We start from the raw sequence: 18,628 nt of genomic DNA, 5'->3' as shown, positions 1-18,628 counted from the left end.
ACAAAGAAATATATTTTTAGAATCACTCTGAGTGAAAATAAACTACATCAGAAAGTTATAAATAAACAGTCCTTTAACTCCTGATCCCTATGATGAATGCTGACGTGATGAAAACAATATCCAACCATAATTCAACACCATTCTTTTCACTGCATAATGAGAATTAAATAAGTGATGGAATTTCTAGTCACGGTAAACGTAGCTAGAGCTTAGTAAACTTTACACAAGTGCCGTACATACATTGACAATAAAACCAAAACTTATACAAAAGTGATGGACCCAAAGCAGTGTGAGGCCCAAACTGATGATTTTAATTACAGAGAAGGACATACAGTGCATCATCAGCTGACGGCAGGAAATCTTGTGAATAAATGACAGTCATTTGCTGCAGTGCGTTCAACAATCAACAAAGCAGCTTGATTAACTCACAAAGATCATTCTTTCTCATTTTAGCTCCTCTCCCTCTTTCCGTTTCAAAACAAAATCAGTCCATCAAAAAGGGCAGGTCATAATACAATCTGCTGCTCAAATAATCATAGATCATCTATCATAGATTTCACCAAATGTTTCATCAAATGCCCAATAACACTTTCTTACACAAAAAGAATGACTGAACAAGAACACAAGGTTATGTTGAAATAGGGCTCCATGGTTTATCACAATCAAGTCTCTATTTTGATGATTGAAATTAGGAAACTGCAGTTACTTCGAACATAATGTGTTTCGTTGGCATTTCTATCTTCTCCAAGTGTTAATGTTCCTGGATGTGACTAAATTGTGCTTTGATAACCAGTGCTTAATTTGTGCATTAGTAGTTTCAGGAACACTTTTGGTCTGATGCGATGGATTCGGGGAACAGGCCAAAACAATTGCCTGAACACTCTCATTAAACACCAATATATGAGATCAAACAGGGGATCAAATTAAGCACGGTTGATAACTAAATCTTGATTCTGAAACCTAAATTGCAAATCCAGTCCAATTAATACTAGACAGAAATATTGTAATTTGGGATTTTTGCAAAATGATGCTGCCCCAGTTGAAATGTATTTGTTATTACTTTTCCTTATGGTACTTTTTTCCTTATTCTATCATTCATTCTTCCATTCTAATCTTAAATTATCTCTAATTTATTTTTATTTGGACTGAGGCGTTAATGGAGTTTGTCAAATTATGGGCAAAAGGCATCGTTGACTATGCACCTTACGATTCACTCTCTCATTTATTTACTAACTATAGACCAATTTTAAAACTGTTGTCTATTGTCTTAAAGCAACAAGAGGCAGACATCAAAACCCACAGGAAATTCTACTTAATGGACTAGAACAGTCAAAACATGATTGTGAGGCCACATTTGTCCTTGTTGATGCATTTTAGAGGTCTTTTTTTTATGTGTCAGGTTGAAATGGTTGGAAACACTGCATTACGTTGATTTTGTTACCACAGAAATTCAAAGCTGCACTGTGAGTCACCTCATCAGACTATAATTATCCAAGACTGTAATGAATCAGTGTGACTCAAAGTCCCAGAGAGTCGAGGAAACCAAATTTAGAGTTGAAAAAGCTGAACCACAGCAAATGCCAGGAGCAGTTGTACCAAGTGCAGATCAGACTTTGACTTCTCACTTTTGAGTTGTTTCCTTTGTAATTGACTGTACTTTCACCCTGTCATGTATTACAATTAGCTTCAATTAGCATAATAATAATTAAAAACTTTATCAATAAAACATGAGTAATAGCAAGTATCCACTGAGGTCAACCAATATAGTGTTTTGGAAACTCCTCATTGAGTGATTTACTTTATAGTAAATATCAGCTTTTCAAGTCCTGAATGTCTTTGTTCAAACATTTATTACAAATACAATTATAGAACGTTTAATAATACACATATGGGCAATTGTGCTTCATCGCCAAATACGATCTACTGAAGATTGTTCTTCACCATTCAGCTGCATTGTGTTCATGTAAGAAGACTTACCAGGACCAATATTCGTTTAAGTGCCTGTATCGGCCATTACCAACAGCTATGTTTCCAGTCAGGTCCTTTTTATTCACCTTTAGGCTCCAGTGTCTGAAGCACTTTCTTTCAGTGCCTAACTTTACATGCACATAAATATTATTCATCTTTATGTGTGTTGAAGCCTTTTCAAAACCTGCAAAATCTCTTCTATGTCCCTGGATACAGGTTTTTGTCGAGCAGGTTGGTCATCTCCATCCAGGACAGGTCCCACTGAACCTCTGAGGCGTCTTGTTTAGTGACTGGGAGGTCTGCAGACGGGACGCCCTGAGTGCAGCCGTTACAGGTGCACTTGGCTTTGTACCTGTTTGAAAAATTATCATCAGTCAGGCCAGTTGTCGATGTTTATAACACATTTTCTAAGGGCTGGAAATAGCACATTGCTTTGCTAATGTATGCGCTCCTTCAGCCACTGGTCAGTGTTTGTGTAGGCGATGTTGCCTTGGGCGGAGTCAGGAATGTACATACTGTTTCCCACTGGTTTCTGCTGAGATGCTGTTTGGGCCTGATGAGCTTAATTTGCATATTTATTTTCCTTCAAATTTCATGGATTCAAATGTTCACGTTTTGCTTTTGTAAATCCTCATGTAATCCTTCATATACTTTCTCTAATATGTTTATCGTGACAGAAACATGAAGAGCTCAGCGTGCTCTGAGAGGACACCATTGTCTCCTTTATAAATGGGAAACACCTCCACCGTTCCGTGTCAAACCCAAACACATAGCAAAGAATCACTCAGACACTGTCACACATGTGTTAGTCACCAGCCATGCCTGGGCCAAGGACACAATCCCACTGACTACACGATGCAGGCAGAGGGGTTCTCCTGGTTAGATACTGAGGAACTGACTAACCATCAAAGCTGAGACTGACCTGCTGCGCCACACGAGCCCCACACTGACAGGAACCAGGACGAGCAGCACGATGCAGCACAATACAATGATCCACCATTGTCCTGAGAGGAAACAGGCTTCATCAGAGGTCAAAGAGGATCCAGTACCAAAACAGAGAGGGGTGACTGGGGCTGGTTGTCTCTCGGGTTGGTCATCTCATTGTGTTTTAGATCATAGACTGATCGTAGCTTTGACTTTCAGATGTTTGTCTTGCTCATCCAGGGGTTGGTTGTCACATGGGGGAAATGGTGGGGAAATTATGTTGTTGTGTCATTATGTTCTTATTATTGTGTACATTTTGGCATTATCTTTTGAAGAGGCCATATCACGGGGGGATTGGTTGAAAATTAGTATTTGCAAAAACTCATCAGAGTCAATTTCCATGTTTATGATGGTTAATCTTATGAAATAAGTTATTTAAAAAAAGGAAGAGAAGTCAAGACTTTAACCTCTTACCCCCCGCCCCCAGCTGAACCGAGCGCATTTTTTCCATTCCAAAAAAAAACCCTTCAAAATGGTGACATAAACGAGGAAGAAAACGCAACAAAAGGTGACAAAAATGTGACAAAAAACAATGAAAAAAAAGCAATGAAAAAGCCACAAATAGTGACATAAAGACGTTACGTTTATGCAGCAAAAAGCGACAAAAAACGTGCTGGAAAAGCAAAAAAAAAATGTTGACAAAAAAGAGACAAAAATGTGACAAAAAACATGGTGGAAACATGACTAAAAAGCAATAAAAATATGACAAAAAATAGACCAAAACGTGACAAAAAATCAACGAAAACGTGACAAAAAATTGACAAAAACGTGGCAAAAAATTGACAAAAACATGACAAAAAAGCAATAAAAAATCTTCAAAAACGTGACAAAAAATCGACAAAACACGACCAAAAATCGACCAAAACATGACAAAAAAGCAACAAAAAAGCAACAAAAACATGACAAAAAAGCAACAAAAAATTGACAAAAACATGACAAAAAATCGACCAAAAAATCAACAAAAAATCAACAAAAACATGACAAAAAATCAACAAAAAAGCAACAAAAAAGCAACAAAAAGTGACATAAATGTAGCGAAAACGCGAGAAAAACATGGTGGAAACATGACAAAAAAGCAACAAAAATCCACAAAAACATGACAAAAAGGGACAAATGAGACGTTGCACTGTTGCTCAGTCGAGAAGCTTTTAGATTTAGGTAAAGCTGAACTGTAGAAAACCCGCTCGCTTCGGGCGGGGGTTAAGAGGTTAATGTATGACTCTAGTGGGATCATTTATTGATGAGCAGTGGATTCAGCTACCGGCCCCTAAACAAAACACCACTACTATTGATAACAGAATGAAGCCATAGTGTACTTTCTATAAATTGAATACATTTGAATAGTTTTTGTCAGCACTCATTAGGGCCCGATACGACATAATAGCAGAGCAGATGTTTCTATTATGTAACTAATCAACTGCATTCACGCCATAACATAAGCTCACCATTAATGACATCTGCTGCCCCATCTGCTGCTGTCATCTCCCCTATAAAACATACAGCGCCCATCACTCACCAGCGTTACTCATGTAATTACAACGTACAGCATTATGTCCCACCTCGTTCTCTCTGCACTGATAACCAGCTCTGCTCACTCTCCATGTTTACAGATCTGCACGTGTAAAAGCCTTCATCCTCCTGCGTCACATTGTCGATCGTCGTCATTATCGTTTTATTAGAGAGAGCGGTTGTGGAAGGTTCAATTATCTGTCCATTCTTATAGAAGCTGGTGTGACCGGGGCTGTCAGTGCGATAACGACAGTAGAGGGCGACTCTGTGGCCCTCTGGCACTGGAGAGACCGGAGTCCTCATAATGACAGAAGCTGCTGCAAAAAGATACAACAGGTCAGACACAACTGCATTATTAAACACCTACAGTGGAGCTGGCTTTGTAAAGTTCTGTCATGATACTGAATGTTCATGTCATTATTATTATTATTTTACTGGAAAGGGGACAATTTCATAAGATATGGTTAGACATGGTTGACCTCTTAGCCCCCGTCTGAACCGAGCACTTTTTCTCCAGTTTGGCTTCACCCAAATCTAGAAGCTTCTTGGGGAAAAAAGCGTCAAAAGAGCGACAAAATCAGAAAAAAACAAGGGTGAAAATCCAACAAAAGAGTGAGGAAAATGTGACAAAAAGGCAATGAAAAAGTGACCAAAATGTGATGAAAAAACGTGACAAAGATGCAACAGAAAAGTGACAATGGAGCAACAAGAAAGCAACAAAGGAACAACAGAAATGTGACAAAAATGCGTGGTGAAAATGCAACAAAAAACCCACAAAGAGCAACAGAAAAGTGAGGAAAAAGTGATGAAAATGTGGCAAAAAATGTGACAAAATGCAATAAAAAAGCAATGAAAACAAAAGTCCGAAAAGTGACGACAATTCAGCAACAACACGAAGAAAACCACCCGGTTAAATTACTTTTGTAGGGCTTAGCTTTCAAATAAGGCTTTACTCTTTCCTTATAGGCTGTAACATTTTCGATTTGGGTAAAGCAGAACTGGAGAAAATGCATTTGGTTAAGGCTTAAGAGGTTAAAAAAGCCAGAATTGTCCAAGGGGCTATTAGTGTTAAATACCTTTACACACAAATAATAACTTTGGTTAGTACACACATTATGACACACAATCACGATTATAGGCTAAATTAAAGGTACACTGCGTAACATTTTTGGACTATACTGTTGTGGAAAAACAAAACATGCTCCTAATGACACAGAAAATGCTGTTACTTCAGTGTGAAATTAAAGAATGGACTTGGATGAGAAACTAACCTGTTCAAATCTCAAATTCTCCCGCCTTTCGTCACATCTCCATGGAGACGAGCTGGAGACGTACCCACTCCCAGTAAAGTTTACAGTCATATCTTCGCAGGGGTGAGCCTCATAAATGTTTGTTTGTACATTAATGAGGTATTTTTCTATGATGAAAATATCTGTCATAAAATAAATGCTTGTATTTCAATTTTATTTATTGGGTAAAATTCTACGCGGTGTGGCTTTAATAAAAAAACACACACTTTCAAAAGACAACAGTATGTAGAGATATAAAATCACAATACAAACATGTTAGCCATGAAAGACAAAAAACAATGAAAAAAGCAATGAAAGCCACAAATAGTGACATAAAGACGTTACGTTTATGCAGCAAAAAGCGACAAAAAACGTGCTGGAAAAGCAACAAAAAAAGACAAAAATCGACAAAAACATGACCCACAAAGTAAAAAAAATTGACAAAAACATGACAAAAAAGAGACAAAAATGTGACAAAAAACTCGTCAAAAACGTGACAAAAAATCGACAGAAACGTGACAAAAAATCGACAAAAACGTGACAAAAAATCGACAAAAACGTGACAAAAAATCGACAAAAACGTGACAAAAAATCGACAAAAACATGACAAAAAGCAATAAAAAATTGACAAAAACATGACAAAAAATTGACAAAAACATGACAAAAAATCAACCAAAAATCAACCAAAAATCAACAAAAAATCAACAAAAAATCAACAAAAACATGACAAAAAATCAATAAAAAAGCAACAAAAAAGCCACAAAAAGTGACATAAATGTAGTGAAAACGCGACAAATAAAGCAAGGGAAAAAACAACAAAAAACTAAAATAATGTCACAAAAAAGTGCGAAAAACATGGTGGAAACATGACAAAAAAGCAACAAAAATCCACAAAAACATGACGAAAAGGGACAAATGAGACGTTGCACTGTTGCTCAGTCGAGAAGCTTTTAGATTTGGGTAAAGCTGAACTGTAGAAAACCCATGAAAGGGGATTTGCAAGAAAATAACTTTGAATATTCATACATTCATATGGGGGGGGGGGGGGGGGGGGGAATAATTAAAATGTTAATGTGCAATAATGTATTGGTTCCAGTTGCAGAGGCCACTTATCAGTCGGGTAAAGGCTTAGTAGTAGCAGATCTAATAATAGTACGCTTTGCTGTTTAGGCTTTTATTTTTTACCAGGAAAAACCCACTGAGATGCTTTAGTCTGGGAGGGGGGTCCATGTTTAGTGGCCGGGAAAATTGGATTAACTGTGGGAAACCTAACATACAAGCTCCACGCAGCCCATGCCATTGTTGTAGTGGTAGTGGTAGTATTAGTATTAGACTTAAATACTTACAGCTCACAGTGATGTGGACAGCACTGGTCCGACCCTCTGGACTCTCACACCAGTACAATCCACTGCTCCCGTTCCCTGCTGAAAACGCGCATCCACGTGTCCCATCCGAGGCAACAGCGCCTCCTAGTGAAGCGCAGTGGTCAGTGTTGAGGTCTGAGCTGGTCACACCACTGTCCAGAGAGAAGTGCCTCAGTCTCCAGTCTGACGGGTCAGTGGTGGAGTCAGGACAGAGCAAAGTGAAACGTTCCCCTCTGAAGATGTGTCTGCTGTCGGGGGTCATTGTCAGTGTGGGACCCGGAGAGTCTAGAGAAGAGAGAGAAAAGTAACGAAAGCAGATTTTCTTTAAAAAAATTTCTAATTAGCCCAGCACATTCCACAGTGCACATTATGAATATGCTCAGGAGAATTAACATTTCAGAGCAGGTATAAACTCCAAACGGACACAAGAATGTACAGGGTCAGGTTTTAATCATAAGACTTTTCAATTTGAGGTTTGGAAAGGAAAGAATGACCGAAAATAATTACAGCTCTTGCAGTTTGACCATATAAAAAATGTTTTTCTTTGTTTCAGTAAAATTCATTTTCAATTACTAGAAAAATGCATGGAGCTCTCAATAGTCAAAAAAAAGGTCTATGCTTGAAGTTATCAGAACAAACTGTTTTAAGTCACAATTTCCTGCAGCATTTAACCCCAAGCGTTCTTACTAACTCTGGCATTGCTATTGTTCCATGCACTATTTCTACAGCCATAATCAACTTCATTATTGCTGCTGATGCTATTGTTTCCCTGGAAACACGTCTTCTTGATCCATCCTTCAATGCTACTGGGGTAAAACTGTCAGGAAACGTGGCCGGCTGAAGTTCGCTTCTCCTCCCGGGGACCTGTCTCCAGACCATGGCTGTTTCTCAATTGCGAGGATCCGTCCTCCGTTTGGCCACTTCGTTGACGTCCTCGGTGGCGGCTCCTCCAAAACGGAGCGGAGTGTCCTCTCTCCGCCGCCTTTGAGCTCAAATGGAACGGCCTCCGGAGCAAGCGGCTGCGTCAGGTCACGTGTCAATCTATGTTCATTAAAACAACTGTTTTATGAATAACAGAGGCCAGGAAACTGTTTATGTGGAACAAAACTTTTTTTAAAGTGAGTTCAAACTAATAAAGTTTTGCGAGAAAAGAAAAAAGAAACTATGTTGCAGTGCATCATGGGTAATTTCAGCTCTCCGAGGCAGCGGAGGATCCACTGCTGTATCCTTCGTAAATGAGCCAAACGGAGGAGTCGAGCTGCGAGGGGGCGAGTGGTCCAGGTGAAATGGAACACCACTTGGCGGCGCCGTGATGACGCAAATGACGTCCGAAGTGGTCGAGACGCCGAGGATCCTGGCAATTGGGAAACAGCCATAGAAACAGCCCATGAGCTGTAGACCCTTTCACTGCTGACATCATCAGTGACATCAGCTGGAGGCAGGAAGTGATCGAGAGAAATAAGATTAAACTAAAACTAACGATGATAAGTGTAAAACTACAACTAAAAAATGTGGTTCTGTTGTGGCTTAATGTGCAAGAACAAGAGGAATGACATAATAAAGTTTATCTGATATTTCCAACAACAGCTAGACATTGTACATTGACATTTGTCCGGAATGTTTACAAACAATTAAAGGGTCTATAGCAGGGGTGTCGAACTTGGTCGTGGGCCGAAATTCATGCCCCACGGCGGGTGGGCGGGCCGCGGGCCGCGCATATATTGTTAAGGACTGTGGCGTAATGAATAATACTTACACTTATTGCGCTTTATCAGCGTGCTACATAAAGTCATTATTCATTCACTCCACACTCGATGGCGATAAGTTACTATTGTAGCCACAGCCGCCCGGGGCCAGACAAACCCTTTACCAAAGGGCTAGAATATGCTGTTTATATCCTGATCTCTTATTATGTCAGTTCCCTCTGCTGGACACATGTGGAATTCTTTCCCTTTTTATTTAAGCTGCCCCCTAGTGGCTGGAGTGAACATTGTGGCTATTTTCTTTAAAAATCCATAACTCCGGACAGGAATTGGCTAGAAACGTGCCCTTCAAGAGGCCACATTAAATCATCTCATGGGCCGCAGCTGGCCCACGGGCCTAGTGTTTGACACATGGGGTCTACAGGCTGAGGCTCATGGTCATGTTCAGGATCACATTTCTGAATGTTAATGGATGTTTTGGGTTGATCGGGGAAACTGGAGCATCTGGAGAAAGCCCAGTCAGACACGGGAGAACAAGCAGAGTCCTCAGAACGACAAAGGTTTCAAACATGAGACCCTCACTCACTGCTGTGTCGCCACTTTTCAGTGACTGCTAATAGCACACCTTTACACAAAGGTCAAAAATACTTCATAATACTCAGTTGTGGGGCTCATTGCAGTGTCAACTTTCATGCGTTGACAGGAGATGTTGATCAAAGCATCTGGGTTTCTCAGTAACAAGTCACAAGGGGCTGTAATCAATAACTACATCATGTATAGATTTAACTGATGTCCTTCAGGAGCAAACTGCACTCAGGTCACACACATGATTGATTTACTGTGCATTAGACGAGGATTTTATGAATAATCTGGACATTAGCGCCTAAACAAGTCTTCAGGTGACATTTACCCTACATAACGTATTTCTGAAGACTAGAGGCTCACAGATTTTGCAAAGTCAAAGCACGATGAATATGTTCAGGGGGCTCATATTATCATCCCTGAGTGGAAACTGTTTATTCTCTACATTTGTAAAACTGATAAATGCTTGTTTGGAGTCACTAAAGTTGTGTGGAAACAGAGGAGAAAGAGACAATCAAAACTTCCTGTTACTTTTAATGTGTTGCAGCGGAAATCTGAATATTACCTGCTGCATTTTTGCATCTCAGAGCAAAATATTGCGCTGCTATTTGCATAATTGACTCGTTATGGGATGCAACTCCATTAATCCTGGACTGACCTGAAGTTGTCCTCTCACGCTCCCCGTAATTTAATTTACTTCAACTGCAGCTGTACGTCACGGTGGCTGAGTGGTTTGTGCTCTAGTCGGGTGGAGTAGCCAAAGTATTTACTGAAGTAAGAGTAACGTTATTTTGAAATTATTTTACTCAAGTACAAGAAAAAAGTACTTAGTATTGTGAGTAAAAGTCTTATGTTTCAGTAGTGACATAAATAATGAGAAACAAAACGTGTACTACTGTGACAATCCAAATATATCTCTAAAGAAAATACTATACAAATGTATTAAAATATATATTTCAAACAACATATATTTTATGTGTCACATGACTTTTGTAACAGTCTCTTACAGGCCAGTGTGACGCCTCATTTGAAGGCTAAGAACTACAAAACTGATCAAAGATTGTTCCTCTCATTGTTGCCAAAAAAATGTGTTTTTAAAATGTATTTTTGACAGTTTTTTTGGTTGCTTTTTCATCACTTTGTTTTATGTGTTTTTGATGCTTTTTGCTTTTTTGTGCTTTTTTTGTCACGTTTGTTGCTTTTTCATGCTCTTTTGTCACTTGTTTTACTTTTTTGTGTTTTTGTTTTGCTGCATTTTTATTGCGCAGACCAGATCGTCGAGGCACCTGCCTTCGACCACCACCCTGTCCTCTCTGCACACGACCCCTACAGATCCCTCTGCATGTGGTGGGTCCACAGGAGGGCGGGCTGAGCCCGGCCGGGCCCCGTGGGCAGAGGCCCGACCACCAGACGCTTGCATTCGAGTCCCAACACCAGGCCTGGCTCCACGATGGGGCCCCGGCTGCGCCATACCGGGCGATGTCACGGTCCTTGTTCTTCACATAGGGGTTTCTGAACTGCTCTAAGTCTGACCCGTCACCTCGGACCTGTTTGTATGGGTGGATGCATTTTTTCATCATTTTATGGCACGTTTTTTATGCTTTTGATGCTTTTTGTTGGGTTGGGGGGGGGGGGTTAAGACTTGTGTATGATTATTATTATTATTAGAGGTTTATTCACTATTTTAAATGATGAGGTATTTGTTACTAAAATGCAATAAACAGGGAAAACTCTTGCCCCCTTGTGGGAGTAAATGACATAATCTAAAATCCATGCACCAATTATTATCACTGCTCCAGTTACTCCATCAGTCGTCTCTCACCTCTCACTTTAAGGTCCACCATTTGGCTCTGGATCTCCTCTGTCCTGTTCCCCTCTCTGTGCTCAGCACGGCACCCATATCTGCCCTGGTCCTGCCTGGAGACCCCCCTAATGACGAGGCTGCCCCCGTGGACCGAGACCCGAGGTCCAGAGGTCAAATCCCTGTGCAGCGAGTCTCCGAACCAACTATAGGTCCCGAATGAGCTGGAGTTGGACTGGACCGAGCAGAGCAGTAACACAGTCTCCCCCTGGTGGACATTTGAGCCTGGGGGCCACACTGTCACAAGGGCCAGCAAAGAGTCTGCAGCCAGAGAGAGAAATATTTTACATTTTCATAACAAACAATGACACAATAAAGAATCATTTATTTTGGGGATAATTTCTGGCCTCATTCATTCACGAGACAAAGGCACATTGTAGGATCAGAAAGTTGATATATGGACTAGGTTGTTTTGAATTGTTTGAAAATGAATCTCCCAAACTAAAGAGAGCTAAAACAAACACTGCAAAGCTGGAATGGATGAATGCTTTTGCTTCTGTGTGGATCATACCGCAGCAAAAACAACACTGTACAATGCATTTCTTCATGCAGAATGTAGTATAAATCCTTTTTAAAATGAAATGCTGTGTTAAAGGAACAGGCCACCGTTTTTCCATACTGAGATATGTTCTTGCCTGAGCTTAGCCGAGTTGACGCGTACCTGACTGGTCTTTATCTGTGCCCTCAATCACGCAAAACGACCAAAGATGTTGTTAGCATTTGGCCTCTCCCAATGTATTCCTATGGCCCCAAACGGAGTGAAGTTAGAAGCGAAGCACAAAGACCAGACAGGTACATATAAAATCGTCTAAGCTCAGGTAAGAACATGTCAGTATGGAAAAACGGTGGCCTGTTCCTTTAATGGCAAAGCTGGCAAACGTCATTTCTGTCTCTGTATCAAAGGTCAACTAGATTGTTGTATGGCCTCCTAACCCCCACCTGAACCGAGAACATTTTCTCCAGTTTGCGATCACCCAACTTTAAAAACTTCTTCAAAAAAGAATTTGAATTGCGACAAAAACGAGATGTAAATGAAGATGAAAACTCAACAAAACTGCCAAAGTTATGCCAATGGACTTAAACAGAAATGCAATGAAGATTTGACTAAAAAGCCACAAAAATGAGACAAAAATGCGATGAAAAAGCCACAAATAAGCCACAAAAAGTGACCAAAAAACAGCGACAACACGGCACCCATGTGAGGACAAAGACACTCTTAGGTCTTAGCTTTCAAATGAGGCGTTACTCTGGCCTAAAGACTCCAGTCCAGAAGCTTTAAGATTTGGGTAATGCTGAACTGGAGAGAATGCACTTGGTTAAGGGAGGGGGTAAGAGGTTAAGAGTTAAAGAGGTACTTGTCCTCTCAGTGCTGGAAACTGGGTGATAATAAATCCAGTCAGAAAACATTTGTTTAAACTTGGGCAGCACCGAATCACAAAAACAGCCGATATTTAACACAACAATATTCTGTGCCAACAACAAAATCAATTGTCTCCATGCAGGGGCGGACTGGGACTGAAAAACAGCCCTGGACTCTGACCAGCCTGGCCCAAATGAATGTAAATGTGCACCTACCAGCCACCTTAACGGAGCGTATTTTCTCCAGCTCGGCTTTACCCAAATCTAAAAGCTTCTCGACTGGAGAGCAACAATGCAACGCCTCATTTGAAAGCTAAGATCTACAAGAGTGATTCTAACTTTTTGTCAAGTCGCCACATTTTTTATCATATTTTTGTTGTTTTTTCATTACTTTTTTGTGGCTTTTTGTTGTGCTTTTGTCACTTTTTTTATTGTGTTTTTGTCACATTTTTTCTATCATTTCTTGTTATGTTTTTGTCACGTTTTTGTGGCCTTTTCGTTGCTTTGTTGTCGTGTTTTTGTTGACTTCATCACATTTTTGGTCATTTTTCGTGTTGCTTTTCCGGCACATTTTTGTTTTCTTTTCATCCTCTTTTCTGTCGCTATTTTGATGCTTTTCTTTTTAGCTTTTAGATTTGGGTAAAGCTCAGTGAACCCCTTAACTCCCACCTGAACCGAGCACATTTTCTCCAGCTTTACCCCAGTCCAAAAGCTTCTGGAAAAAAGGTATGGAAATAGCAACAAAACTGAGACGAAAACAAGGATGAAAATGTGAAAAAAGTGTGAAAAAATGGACAAAAAAATTACAAAAAATGGACAAAAAAAGGACAAAAATTGACAAAAATTTAATTTACAACTAATGATGCGAGGAAAAATATCAATTTAGTTTTGTAGATCTTAGCTTTCAAATGAGGTGTTACACTGGCCTACAGGATTTGGGTAAAGCTGAACTGGAGAAAATGCTCTCGGTTCAGGCGGGAGTTAAGAGGTTAAGGTGGCCCTAGAGCCAGTGGCCCTTCTGTGCTCTTCCAGAATGGACATATGGCCAGTCCGCCCCTGTCTCCACGTGGTCTTATTGTGTTAAAAACCTGCAATATTTTCTCAAATCTAAGTCTTACTTTGACGACAAACTAAATCTTGGTTTCAATAAGATATTACAAAGATCTGCAGCCACAGTCTTGACATACATCAGTGCGGTGAGTGCATGTATATCGAGTCTGTACCTGTTTTTTCCGTCGTGGCGTCTTGCACGGCGCACGCGGCCGCACCTGTGTAACAGAGAACACATCCAGTCCACAAACCTATCCTCCCTCGAGCGCTCCGTGATATTTCAGGTCCTGTGTTTTTACATCAGTCAGGTGTAAAATGAGAGAACCGGAGGCAGAAGAGACGACCATTTCCTTTGGGCCACTCGCTACTACAGCAGCGCCACACTTACGGGCCACTGCTGATATGCCCCGTTACGTAACCAACCTTATACTTTAAAAAGCAAATTTGTGCACCAACTATTCTTCTTCTCTTGCATGCACCGCTCTGATAACTCCGGCTTGAGAGAGTATACGGGGATTTTTTGTTAATGAGAGTGTTACTGCGTCCCTCGGGAGCGGGAGGAATGTACACACATACGGTCGATTTGCCTCGAGCTTTTGGACCATGCAGCCGTCCTATGATTAACAATTAGAGCAGTTACTTGTGTTTGGCTGCGCTGGCAGTTTTATCACTCACTATTAAGTCCAGAGTTGTCTTTAAACTCTTAACCTCCGCCTGAACCAAGAGCATGTTCTCCAGTTTTTTTCTTTACCCAAATCTAAAAGCTTCTGGACTGGCAGCCTATGGGCCAGTGCAATGCCTCATTTGAAAGCTAAGACCTACAAAGCTATTCTAAGCTTCTTCCTCGTTATGATTTTCTCGTTTTCGTCCCTTTTGATTGCGTTTTCATCACGTTTTGTTCCTTTTCCGACATGTTTTGGTCACATTTTTGCAACTTGGCCACAGTCACAATACACTAAAAAATGAAGTGCTGCAAAAACGCTACAAAAAATCTGAAAATAATGTGGCAAAAACGTGATAAAAAGGCAATGAAAACATGATAATAAACACAGCTTAAAGGGACTAGATGCAAGTGGGTCATTTTATGCTCCCTACTGCCACCTCAGGTCTTACGTGTAACTGCATCTTCTATATTAAGCTCGAATTAACACCTTTTTGAGTGACAGTCCAGGATTTTAGAGGCAGTTGTGGTGAACAGGTCTGGGCTCATTCTACACCTTAGGACATGGCTGGAACAAGTAGGGGGAGGAAAGTACATCATTTAAACATGTTCCATTTAGTCCCTTTAAACAACCAAAACGTGAGAACAAAAACACCAAGGAAGAAGCTTAGACAAGTTTTGTAGGTCTTAGCTTTCAAATAGGGTGTTACCCTGGCCTACAGGCTGCAAGCTCCGGTCAAGAAGCTCTTAGATGTGGGTAAACTGGAGAAAATTTGGAAAACCTGGTTAAGGTGAGGGTAAAGGGGTTAAAACATTGCTGCAGGTAAGATATTACACACTGTAGTAGGGATTTGACTTGGAGAGGTATAAAAGAATCCTAAAAACAAAGCTGAAAGTTGTGTATTTTCCTATTTAATTCAATTCACTGATGTAGAGATTTTCAAATGTCATCAATTGGACTGGGTTGATTAAGTTGAGGAGGTTTCACTTCTTTCTCCGAAGGTGAAACTCTGAGTTTTTAGAGTTCAGGGTAAACAAGAAATGAGTGGGGTTTGGTAGATCAGTGGTTCTCAACCTGGGGGTCGGGACCCCCAAGGGGGTTGCGAAACGAATTTGGGGGGTCGCCAGATCATGTAGATAAAATATACATACTTTTTTTTAACGTATATTCTATTCTATTGTCGCATGTGTGTGCTATTTTACCAGAGTGCCATTATATGTTCGTAATTTGATGACATTTATATTAACCAATAATAATCTTTGTTTTTTTTTAAGAATTATGTAGGCTAATGTTCTGATTTCTCACGGTGTGACCCGGGCGGGGGGGTCACGAACCCCTTCACTGTTTTAATGGGGGTCGCGGCTCCAAAAGGTTGAGAACCACTGAAGTAGCTAGCCTTTCAGTTTGTGTGTTACCCATTTGACGTAAGAGCAGTAGAAGGCCTCGGAAGAAAGAGGCTTTCATTTCTATACTCCAATGATCCCCAACCTTTTTGTCCCATGTACCCCTTGAGGCCTTCATTTATACTCCGAGTGCCCCCTAATCCGAGGATCCTGGCAACAAGCAGAACACTAAGACATAGTGTTCTGCTTGTTCTGCTTTATTCAGTGTTTAGTGGAGTGTTATGTTCAAAATATAGCTATACTCTCAAAGTCAAACCTTTTACTGGAAAACATCATTAAAACTAACTTTTCTTTCAAAGTAATGTTGAAATTCTACTCTGTTTCAGCTTCTTTCCCCGTCCCCGTACCCCTGGTTTGGAAACACTCTACTGAACTCAATCAACCCAGTCCAGTCGACCATATTTGCACATTTCCACTATGATGGAAAGTTCCTGAATGCCTACACACGCATACCTAACTCAAACTTGACTCAAGATCCAACCAAAACACATTCCTATATAAAATGTATAGCTATCCTTGACAATTAATACGTTCATGCATACAAATACTATGAGTGACAGTTGTATGTTTGTATGATTAGAGTTTTTTTAAGTCTTTAGTTAAAAGTCAGCAGATAAATGGTTTGTCCTTGGTATTTTTTTCATTCTTGAGCAAATGCCTTGAAAAAGTAGTTAACACCATCTCGTTCCCCTCACTGAAACTTCAGCCCGGTACGATACATCAGTGGAGAGCACAGGTCTTGTAAACAGTGTGTTTCTTGAAATGTGTGGAAGCAGTTTGTTTCTCGTAAAAATGTGCCAGTCGGCTCCTCCATCTGTTACTCACCCAGCAGCGAAGAGAAAAGGAAGAGGTGCATTCTTGCTCAAATACATTCAGTATGCTCCTGCCTCAATATTTACAGAATAATTATGCTTTTAATGCATATATGTATACACTGAGTTGTTCTTGTGCTGTTGACAGACGTCCGGCCCGAAGCTTTGTAGTTTTGTAAACCCCACAGTGAGATGGTCATCTTGGTGGGACATTTCCTTCCTGTTGTCCGGCGAAAAGGCGGAGCTCTGGACAACGACATTAAGCATAGAGTTGATATAAGACTTTCAAAACACTTTACTGCTGCTTCAAAGAGAGCTGCGTCTCAGACAATTCTTTCTGATCTATTTTTAGTGCAACGCCATCCTAGATTTGCCAAGTACGTAATATCTGCAGACACAGATATTCATCCAAAGGGCTGTTAAAAAGGCTATCGTGACAAGTGGGGGCGACAGTGGCTCAGAAGGTGTAGCTCGTTGTCTTGTAACAGGAACGACGCCGGTTCCAATCGCAGCTCTCACAGGTGCAGACAATACCGTTGTGTCCTTGGGCAAGACACTTTACACTTCTTGCCCATGTATGAATGTGGAGAGCGAGTGGATGGTGTTGGTTGGAGGAGTCGTCGGCGCAGATTGGCAGCCTCACTTAGTCACTATCCCCCAGGGCAGCTGTGGCTACAACAGTAAAGTACAACAGAGTATGGAGTGAATAATGCCATGTTTGATTATTATTTCTTACATTGAACCACTGTTAATGCATCTAGAAGGGCCTTAGTGGAGTACAGGGATAGGCAACGTCAGGCCCGGGGGCCAAAACAGCCCGCCATCATAGAACTTCTGGCCCCATGATGATTTTGAGGAATAGTATTACAAATTAGAGAACGCCTGTTAAATTGCTCTAGAAATGTGAAAAATATTGTCAGTTCTTTTAAAATGTCTTAGCAGAACAGAATAGTAGCTTACCAGCACCAAGTAAGGAGTGAATGAATAATGCAATGTAAAGTGTCTTTGAGTGTCCAGAAAAGCGCTATATAAAGCATTATTATTATTATTATCATTATGACTGGTATTTGTAGAAAGTGATGCTTTACTTCCGCCGACAATTGGCGGGTCCGGCACTTGGTCTTTAAACGATGAAGAAAATCAGCCCTCCACCAAGCAAACTTGCCTATGCTCTAAACTCTAGACCAGGAGTGTCCAAACATTTTTAACAGGGTGCCGCATACTAATGCATACACAAGGTGAAGGGCCACAGATCGGTGGTCAATGCTGCAAAACCTTTGGTGTATTTGGCAGAGGTTTAAATTGTGTCCATTATGCTTAAAACCTTAATGCCAACACTGTGTCACAATACAATGTTAGTTATTGAGGTGAGAATTGTGAGGAATTATTCAACTTGAAATAAAAAGGACCTTCAGCAACAAGCCCGAGAGCCACCAAAAACTGGTTAGAGGGCCGCACTTGGCTCCCGGGCCGCACTTTGGACACCCCTGCTTGACAATGCCTCAGTGATTATGAACATTCACGGCTGTCATATTTAACAGTGCACTTGTTGCCTCAGTGTAGCTGCTGCACCTGATCTTCACTGCATCAAACAGTTAAAGACTTCTGAACACGATGTTTCCTTGCGCACACCACACACTCCGGAGCTCCAGGTAACCGGTTCATTGTGATCGAGGCTCCCCGCCCTCTGCTCCGCGAGCCCGCCCAGCACCTCCCTCCTTCACCCAGCTGCTCTCACACACACTGCTCCTCATCATCCCGCTCCATCATCCTCACATCCACGCGGCTGGTCGGCGGCAGTGGCGGGCTGCTGCTCCGCTGGAATGCCTGGCAGAGAGACCTTTCCTCCCCTGTGTCCATTTGTGAGCGAGAGAGAGTCCGTCCTCCCTCGTGTCCATTTGTGAGAGAGCGCGAGGGCCAGCGGGAGGAGGAGGAGGAGGAGGAGGAGGAGAAGGAGAAGGAGGAGGGAGGAAGAGGCGGGGTGGCGATCTCGGAGAAACAGACATGGCTTCTAAAGAGACCACTGCCACTGGGTTCGTCAGCGTGAGCAAGGATATCACAGGTGGGTAGTGGGGGGGCGCG

At 41.2% G+C, this 18,628-nt stretch overlaps 2 protein-coding genes across 4 annotated transcripts in view; one reads left to right on the top strand and one right to left on the bottom strand.

The window, feature by feature from the left end:
* Nucleotides 1–2,166: 2,166 nt before the first annotated feature.
* Nucleotides 2,167–18,406, bottom strand: LOC306977373 (uncharacterized protein; the record flags this gene model as incomplete). The annotated part of the gene is made up of 8 exons (XM_079575674.1): nt 2,167–2,320; nt 2,891–2,972; nt 4,398–4,439; nt 4,512–4,778; nt 7,097–7,399; nt 11,222–11,521; nt 13,843–13,887; nt 18,289–18,406. 8 exons carry the CDS (start codon nt 18,404–18,406, stop codon nt 2,167–2,169), a joined length of 1,311 nt encoding a protein of 436 aa, XP_079431800.1.
* Nucleotides 18,287–18,628, top strand: part of LOC306977028 (capping protein, Arp2/3 and myosin-I linker protein 3-like) — a 53,385-nt gene continuing 53,043 nt past the window's right edge. For 2 of the 3 annotated variants that reach the window (XM_079575184.1, XM_079575183.1), the window contains exon 1: nt 18,289–18,608. In XM_079575184.1, the coding sequence (XP_079431310.1) occupies nt 18,551–18,608 (58 nt within the window). In that variant the 5' untranslated portion in view covers nt 18,289–18,550. Of the gene's footprint in view, nt 18,609–18,628 lie in introns of all 3 variants that reach the window. The other variant, XR_013793798.1, reaches the window with a different exon arrangement.

This window comes from Gobius niger (assembly GCF_951799975.1).
Source record: "Gobius niger genome assembly, chromosome: 17".
Classification (NCBI taxonomy): domain Eukaryota; kingdom Metazoa; phylum Chordata; class Actinopteri; order Gobiiformes; family Gobiidae; genus Gobius; species Gobius niger.
The sequence above is the reverse complement of the archived record's forward strand: the minus strand, read 5'-3'. Positions and strand labels throughout refer to the sequence as shown.